Genomic DNA, 8,897 nt, shown 5'->3' with positions numbered 1-8,897 from the left:
GGGACAGGAACTGCTGGGCGTTTGCCACTTATGAACTGGATCCCTGACTGATTGTAGAGCCAGGATGCTGCCCTACACATGGCCAGGGCTCCAGCCGGAACCTTTCCTCACCAGCCACACTGCACTCCCGCCAGACCCCACCCCCAGCCGGGGTCCTGGCCACCAACCCCCCTCTGGCCTGCCGGGAGGAGGGGACACTGCTCCCCAACTCTGGCTGAGACGCCCACAGAGCAGCCAAGGATGGGACTCGCCACCAGTGGGGAGCTTGGCCCCTGGCCTGGGGCTGTCACCAAGGACAGCGGGAGGGATGTTACTTGGGGCTGGCTACGGGGAAGTATCTGCTCACCCAGGTCCCTGTGTGTCATGCAGCTTCACCCGGGGCCACCTGCTGAGTCGCTGGACAGGACAGTGTCCCCACAAAAGCACCACAGTGGCTGGGCTGGGCATGCCTCCCCCAGGGGCACTACAGAGACTGCTGTCTCCGTCCCTGTCCCCCACACCTCCAGCCAAGAGGGACAGATGGTCACCAGGTCCCACAGGTGGCCAGGGCAAGCCACTGCCTCAACCCTTCACACACACAGTACTTGTCCCCCACACCTGTGAGTGCACCAAGGCCCAGTCCTGAGGGGCGGGGAAAACAGGACCTGAGGGCTCCGGTGAGCAGCAGCTCCCGCTGCTTCCCAAGGAGCCCCACAGGGAGGACGAGGACAGGGCCTCAGGCTGGGAAGGTCCAGGCGGCCTCGCATGTCACAGCACAGCCCCAGGGAGGTCTTTCTCTGAGCCTGAGGGTGGCCTGAGCAGCAGACCTGATGGCACTGCAGGATGGTTCAGGTCCCTGCTGTCTCAGGTGGCTGTGCTCAGGAGTCTCCTCTACCTGGGCTCTGGAGAGGAACCTGGGGGGTGGTGCATGGCTGCTGTCCACTCTTGGAGGGTGGGTGACCACTAGGAAACCCGAGAGCTGGCCAAGTCCAAATGGCACCGCCACAGGGCGCACCTGCTGAGCCACCGGCAAGGAGGTCCCTGGAGTCAGAGGACCTGGCATGGAGAGGAAGTGAACAGTAACGGGGGGGGGGGGGGGCACCGCAAGACCCCGGCGTCTCATGCCGAGCAGAGCCTGTGACTGCGATTTCTGCTTCCAGCCACGATGTTGGGGAACCACGGTTAGCCCTCGTGCTGGAAAACCAAACACACAAAGCAACAGCCCACAGGCACTGGACCTGGCTTGACTACACAGGTCAGTGCTCAGCACTGAAGTTTACAGTCAGCCTTGAGCTTTCCTCCCAGTGCATCTTTCACACGTGAATAAAAACGTCTTTTTCCAGCAAGGAAAGCTGGCGGGGGTGCGGCCCATGGACCTGCGCTGGGCCATGGGGCAGGGTGTTCTAGAGGTGGGGAAAACGCCCAGATTGGGGTTTGCACCAAACATGAAGGGTGCTGGAAATCATAACTACATAGGTGACATGCTTTCCCCTCATGCTCAGTGCTCTCAGACTGCTTTCACAGACCTATACAGGCATAGAGATAAAATGGCGCTCACAGGGAACAGAGGAAGTGTGCAGCTGCAGAAGGCACTGCAGACCTGAGACCACACCGAGAAGGTCGGTGAGACCCTACAGCAGCTCCTGGCAAAGGCGCACCCAGAAGCCCGCAGCAGAGAGTAAACGGAATAAAAAGGGCAGTAGGTACGGTGGTGTACCCCTGTATGTCCAGCACTCTGGGAGCTCACACATTTGAGCCCACCTGTGCAACTTACCAACTTAGGGAGACTGTTTTCAAACAGTAAAATGGGGCCTGGGTTCAATCCTGTGTCAGTGGGGAAAAAAAGTGATCAGTGAAGCTAAGAAAAATAGGAAAGCAGGATAAAAAACCCAAGACCAGAAGAGACACTCGGAAAACAGCCAGAGAGGGGCAGGTTTAAGTCAAAGGATTACGCTCCATGGAACGGGTTTCATCCCCCCTCCCACACCCAGGGAAGGCGAGTTGGCCAAGGAAGCAAACCTCAGCTGACGCCAGGCTGTCTAACGTCACAGAGAGGTTAACGATCAGGACAGAGAAGATGCTCCCGGCAGAGAGGAAGGTGGGCGCCGTCAGGGTTCCACGGACCAGGCTGGGGTGCTGCCTGCGCAGGTGCCAGGACCTAAAACTGGGGAAATGAAGAGACAGAGCCGCACACCAGGTGTGATGGGAAACAGTGTTAAACTTTAAAAGCCGTACTGCCGGGAATGCCTGGGCTTCCAGCGCGCTCTGCCCCTGTCCCCGCCGCTCTGCAGCCACTCTAGGGCCCTCTCCTCCAGCCTCGCTGCCTCCACGTCCTGAAAGCATTCAGAATGCTGAGGACCCTTGGTGGTCCTTTCAGCTTCAGAGGGGTCGGAAGTCGCGCACAGCCAGAGCCTGTGTGTCAGGCAGCTGGGGACCAGCATGATGACGACCCTGCTGCTTTCCTACAGGATGACACAGGGTCTGTGATCAGAGAGAAGGGACCCCAGAGCTGCTGCAGAAAGTGGCCGGAACGATGGGTGAGGCTTGCGGGGCACCCTGAGGGAGATTACTGTGACAAGGGCCGAGTTCGTCAGCCCTGGCAGGTAGCTTAGTGTTCCCCCTTGAGCTGCTACAGTGAGACCAAGCAGACACGGAACTCAGACCCCCAGCCCTACTTGAGCTGATGCACGGAGATCGCCCAGTAGCATCTTCCTGTACCCACACACTCCCTACACAGGCCACACACTGCCCCGGGAAACAGGCTTTTAAACCTAGCAAGACTAGAATCAGCAGGTGTGGGGCACACACCTGTACTACCAGCACTCTGGAGGCTGAGTCAGGCGATCGCCACAAGTTCGAGGCCAGCCTAAACTACACAGGAAAACTCTGCCAAAACACACAGAAAGGAATCGTAGAAAGCATGTTCTGACTAAAACAGAATTTCAGAAACCAGTAACAGAAACTCAAAATGATCCCCAAATACTTGTAAATTAAATATGTCGAAGTGTATTTTTTACTTTTTTCCAATTTTTACTTTTTGTCAGTACATTTGCAGTTTATCCCTTAAAAGGGCCACGAGAGTAGAGACCTTGTGACCACTGACCTGCTCCTGAGCACCACGGACTGATTTTGGGGGAGACAATCCCGAGGGTGGGTGGGAGGGGACTGGACTGTCACAGGGAGCATGAGGCGTTGCCCACCTGACAGGAGGCGGAGTGGGAGTGGGGCAGGGAGGGGGGAGTACGTGGTTCCGATGCAGGGGCCCAGGGCGGGGTCCCTGCTCTCTTAGGGAACACACACAGCTGTCCAGTGACCACAGCGTTCTGGCCAAGAGTGGTGGCCATGGAGACATTGCGGAGGGGCCTGGACATCAGGATGGGAGAGAGCAGGCTGACACCAGGGCTGTGGCTGGCACGGAACCTGCAAGCATCTGGTGTCACCATTCTCAGAACGGAGTGGCTGTAGAGGAAGACCAGGAATGAGTAGTCAGTGGGCACCCAGGAAGTCAGACAGGTGCAATGGGTGTTTCTGGGGCAGAGCCAGGGGGAGTGTTCCGGGGTTCCACCTGCACAGATGTGCGGGTGAGGTGGAGGGACCAGGAGAGAACCTGGGGTCACCCACGTTCCCAGGCTGGGGATGGGGATGGGGCTGAAGAGCAGCAAGGTGGCTGTGAGGTGGGAAGGACAGTTTCTATGCAGACCTCGAAGTAGACTCCCCCAGGGCTCTGACGGGGGCTCTGCCTGCCAGAGGAAAGTCTGGCAGAGCAGAGGACAGACGATCAGGAGAAAGGGCAGAGGAACTGCAGCCAGACCCGCACAGTCTCCAGACGGAGGGCCGGGCTGAGTGGCAGAGCCAGCTTGTGCTGGCCATCAGAGGACAATGAGCATGCGGGGTGGGTCCCCCAGCCCTGAGACAGAACCAGATGGACGGACCCCAGCTGGGATCCCGACCTGGATGCCACCAGCTTGGAGCCATCTGCCGGGCTGGGCGGGACCGAGAACACAGACACAGGACACGGCACATATTGCTGAACACCAATGTCACTTTATTATCTGGATTATTTTCCCATTTGTCACAGACCTGTCAATGTTTATACAATGAGGAAAATCGACCGGAACTGTAAGTGGCTGAGAACCGTATGCCCTGGGAACACGCATGGCACTCGAGGGGCCCTGAGGCTCAGGCCAGCTGCACAGCTATTCTTAAGAGTTGGTGTCAGGATTGTCACATCTTTAAATACATACAGAATTGCCGGAAGTACATAATTTTATATATATATATATATATATATATATATATACACACATACAGAAAAATACAAGACTTTTCCACAATATTTAATTTATGCACTATTGTAACTATGGAACTTCTGGAGACAGAGGTTAGGGTGCAGGTGACCCTAGAGCAGGTCATGGGTTTGGTCCGAGTGTCTCTGTGGAATGGTGTTCCGCTCCCTCCCTCAGGACAACACAGGACAACACGTGACACATGCAGTCACTCACGGACGGACGGGTGGGCCTGGGGCCGACCAAGCACACGGACTACTAAGGCTATGACACAGCTCTGCAGCACACGCTGTCCTGGGTGAGCACCATATGTACACTGGAACAAAACCCTTGGGCACCCACGCAGGGTCAGTAAAAGGCGCCATCCGAGGCTGTCTGCACTCACGGGGAAGTATTTACAGGACTTGGGAAACAGCTGTGACAAAGAGTTTATTGCCAACGCCCTTCAGAAACTTCTCTCCTACATCTAACACAGATGTTCCACTCGCTGGCACGTAAACCCCATATCCTGCTTCTGGCCCCTTAGGAGATCCCTGCTCAAGAATTTCAAGCAAACATGCCCTATGGCTTCCCGCACACCTGAAGTCTCATAGCTTTCAGCATAAACGTCACAGGGACTGAAGCTTAGGAGACCTGGCCGGCCCAGCAGTGAGCAAGCAGGGCTGCACTCGGTGGGGTGGGTGTGGGCTTCACCACAGGGGCAGGCTTGGCCTGCCCTGAGCTGAGCTGGCACTCAGAGCCGGGATGAGCTGGAGGGTGAGGGAAGGGCCCACTTCAAAGGCTGCTGGACACTGCTTTTAAGATGGGCCACAGCTCCTCGCAAATCCCAGTCCGCGCTACAGCACACCCTACATGTGAAGGCCGCGGAGCCGGTCATCCGCACGGTTTGCACTGCACAGTTCAAGCAGGAGTCCTCTGATTGTTCGCTGGCAGGAAGGCAAAACAAAGATGCAGGACAGCTGCAGAGCAGGCTGTGCGCACGGCTGCTGTGACTCTTACCTTTCCAGTGTGTGTTTTGATGGCCAGTTTTCACAGCTAGCTGAGCGAGGGTGGAATGGAGGAGATACAAAAAGACTAGCTAACTAGCGCTGCTGAGAAACAAGTCCAGGCATCTGCGTCACATCCACGGGGCTTCCGCCCACAGGCAACCCTGCCGCCTCCTCCATCTGCCAGGCTGGGAGGACGCTTGTGATGAGCCCCACCACCGGGTCGCGCAGGAGCTGCCCATAGGGCAGCCAATGCTCTGCTGCATGGATGCTGCACAGACGGATGGACAGGCGACGCTCTGTCGGGAGAGTCCAGATCAGGATTCATTTCATCATGGCTCAGGACTGTCTGCAAGGGGAGCTGCCTTAGGGACCCACGTCCTCCACCTCGCCTACGGGGAGCACGGAGACTTGCTCCGGTCCTCGTGAGTCCCAGCCTCGCCTGACTCTCCAGTTGGCAGCTTAGGCTTCTCTGCGTGCTCGCTTGCTGTCCTTAGCTCCCCCAGGCGGGGGCAGCAGGGCCACCTCGTCGCTGGGCTGGGGCTGGTTGGGGCCGGGCTGGGCCTCTGCGTGTTATTGCTTTGGTTCTGTCTCGGGCACCGCGTGGTGCCTCGGAGCACGGAGTTTCTGGATCACAGAAAGTCGAAACAGGAATTTAGATTTTGCACAAGAAACGAATACATTTTTTTTTTTTCTCTCTCTCTAGGTTAAGTGCAGAAAATCAAATTTCTAAGTGCTCCATTTATCTTAGGTTCCAAATATACATTTTAATTTCATCATGGTTGTCCACATTAAAATATAAATGTAAAAACTACACAGTAGACTTTTTGGCTGGAAAGTAGGGTCTAGCAGCATGCAGAGACCATGCACTGTCACGAGCGGGTGGCGGCCGGCATCAGATGACGTGGCAGCAGCTGGCCGGGCTCGAGGCGCACAGCAGCCCCTCTTTGGGGCTCCGCTGGATGTTCACAGAGATGGTCTTTTCACACAGAGGTAGCTGGAGCACGCTGTTTTTCAGGTTCTTGCTCTTTATCCGGTCCAGTTCGGTGCTGGCCCCGGCCACATGTTCGGAGAAGAACTTGACACTGCCCACGGCTGGGGCCTGGCCTGTACCTGCAGTGGGGCCCACGCTCATCTTCCACGAGGACTTCTCCTGCACTTTCACACTGGACAGTGCCAGCGCCCGCTGCGGGTCAATGATGTACTTGGCACCACTATGCAGCTGGGAGCCCAGGCAGAGGCCCACGAGTTTGAGACTCTCCACGAGCTCCCCGGCGCTGCGGGAGGCCAGCTGCACAGAGCTGGGGGGCCCCAGGGCGCAGCGGCGCGTGGAGCCCGAGGTGCCACCAGGGGCACCGCCCGTGCCCCCTGAGGGGCTGCCCCCGCCCGTGCTCCTGTCACCTGGGCTGGCGTGGTCCGCACCGCCGCTGCCATGGCTGGGCTTGCTCTGACCCCCACCATCCCCCTCACTGCCCGGGGGCCCCTCGCTGCTGTCCCGCCGGTGCCAGGAGTAGGGGAACCCCCCATCCTTGTCGAGGCGCCGCCGGCTCTCCGAGTCATCATCGCTGGTCTCAGAGCTGCTGCAGCTGGAGCCACGGCCCTGGCTTTTCCGCCGGTGGTAGCGCTTGTGCACGGTGCCTGGTGAGGCAATGTTCATCTTCAGCCTGCTCAGCTTGGGGGGCAGATTCTCGTCCATGTCAAATTCGTCGTCAGACTCCCCCTCCTCAAAGATCTGATTGAGGACGGGTGCACTCTTCCTGGACGTCAGGCGGTTGGTCACGGATGGCTTCCGCCGCAGAACCACTTGTGTGGACAGGGACATGGGCTTCTTGTCCTCTTCATCTTCCTCTTCGTCTTCCTCCACCCGGAATAGACACTTCCGCCCGCTGACTGCCGGCTTCAGGCTCGAGGTGGGCCCGGTGGACAGTGTAGGCCCTGCCAGCTCGGGGAGGTCATCCTTCTTGGCTGAGTCACACAGACCTTTGCTCCTGTGGCCATTGAGGACACTGTCGGCGGCCCGAGCAGGAGACTGAGGGACAGTGGCATGGGACAAAGGCGTGGCTGTCAGGTCATCTTCAAGGTCCTGGGGCACATCGATTTTGGTTGGCCATGATTGCCTGTGTGACAAACAGAAATGGAACAGGCCATGGGGTTGCTGCAGATGGAGCTGAAGCCCTAAGAAACTTCCCACCCTAGACCCGCAGATGCAGGTGGAAACCTGGCAGCAGCCTGGCATGCCCATTCCCAGCCTGCATCCCTGGCTGGGGTGCCAAAGGGCACAGGCAGTAGCAGGAGGCCGAAGGCAGCTCACCACAGCCATTGGGAGAAGACTCGAAAGAGAGTGGACTGCTCACGACTGCAAGCACCCAATGCAGTATGATCGAAAAATACTGCTTCTAAAATCCCAGTGAAAGTCACACTGCCAGTCCAGAACCACCCACAGGAGAAGAGTGCGGCTCGGGGGCCACAGGACTTCTGAAAACAGCATCTTTCGAACAGCGCAGCTGTGTCCTCCCAGCCCAGGGGACAGGAGACACCAGAGTCGAGGACGCCAGAGACATCTGAGACCGCCACTCACCAGGGGCATTTCCATTCCGTTTCACACCAACTCTGTCAGCCTAGGGATAAATTCAATCAAATCCACCCCTGAAGCGCACAGGGCTCTGAGGGCAGAACCGCACTTGCAGCATCAGCTTCTCGGAGGTCCAGCTGTCTCCAAAGGTCCCTATCCTTGTCCTCCTCCCAACACCACCCAGAGCCACTGCTCATCAGGCCAGACGCAACAGCCTGGCACTGCCCAGGCCACACGGGCTGGATAGGGCGACTGCTTAGCAGAGGAATGGGGACTGGGAAGCCCCGACACTGGCAGCCCACAGCCTGCATGTCCCTGTGTCACTCACACGAGCCCATGTGTCCAGCAGCCCCACAGCTCATTCTGCAGGTCGGGAAGCTGCATAAGGCCAGAGGCGAAGCGGCCTCCTGGCCTCTTCATCAAGCGACCGGCAGGGTCCCTGCCCTGCTGTAAACCCTGGGGTAGTACCAAGAGCGAGCCGTACTCTCCTGGGGGAAATCTCACTGAGGAGGACACACGACCACGTTGCACTGGGAGAGTTTGATGCCAGGGAGCGGCAAAGCTTGGCTGGACACTGCTTCTCCAGCCCGTGCCCCCAGCCAGGCCCACAGCCCAGGACACAAGCTGGGGACGGGCTGGAGTGGCCTCCCATGGGGCCATGCCCCTGCTGGCCCTCGCCCCCACGGGAAGAGAAGGCGTGCTCTTCCAAAGCGAAATTCCTAGACGTGGGAAGGCACTGCCCTCACTCCCCACCTGAACTGAGCCTTGATGTTGCTCGGGCTGGCCGACCGCGTCTGGATTTCCTTCTCTTGCTTTTCTCTCAGGATCCTTTCGGCAAGCAGGAAGTAGGTGGCTGTGATATGGTTGTACCTGTTGGTTTCCAGGGCTCTGAGGGAAAAAGGAGTGAACATAAGCGACAGGCACGCATACTCTTCACAAGAAGGCTGATCTTTAAGTAGGATAAAGAGTGCAAGTCAGGGACATGCAGTGTTTACAGTCATGCAAAAGAGCAAACAGGAAAAGGCACCTGGTGCCATGTAGGCCTCTACCCAAACCCTAAAAGCTGCTGCTCAC

The 8,897-nt window shown here is 57.8% G+C and overlaps 1 protein-coding gene across 2 annotated transcripts in view; it reads right to left on the bottom strand.

The window, feature by feature from the left end:
- Positions 1-4,001: 4,001 nt before the first annotated feature.
- The window catches only part of Snrk (SNF related kinase), a 39,230-nt gene continuing 34,334 nt past the window's right edge, over positions 4,002-8,897 (bottom strand). For both annotated transcript variants that reach the window (XM_063260991.1, XM_063260990.1), the window contains 2 exons: positions 8,577-8,711; positions 4,002-7,368 (listed from right to left, as the gene is read on the bottom strand). In XM_063260991.1, coding sequence (XP_063117061.1) covers positions 6,147-7,368; positions 8,577-8,711 — 1,357 coding nt within the window. In that variant the 3' untranslated portion in view covers positions 4,002-6,146. The remainder of the gene's footprint in view (positions 7,369-8,576; positions 8,712-8,897) is intronic.

Source organism: Cavia porcellus, unplaced genomic scaffold, assembly GCF_034190915.1.
Source record: "Cavia porcellus strain 051 isolate PalLab524CR breed Dunkin Hartley unplaced genomic scaffold, mCavPor4.1 scaffold_14, whole genome shotgun sequence".
NCBI lineage: Eukaryota > Metazoa > Chordata > Mammalia > Rodentia > Caviidae > Cavia > Cavia porcellus.
The sequence above is the reverse complement of the archived record's forward strand: the minus strand, read 5'-3'. Positions and strand labels throughout refer to the sequence as shown.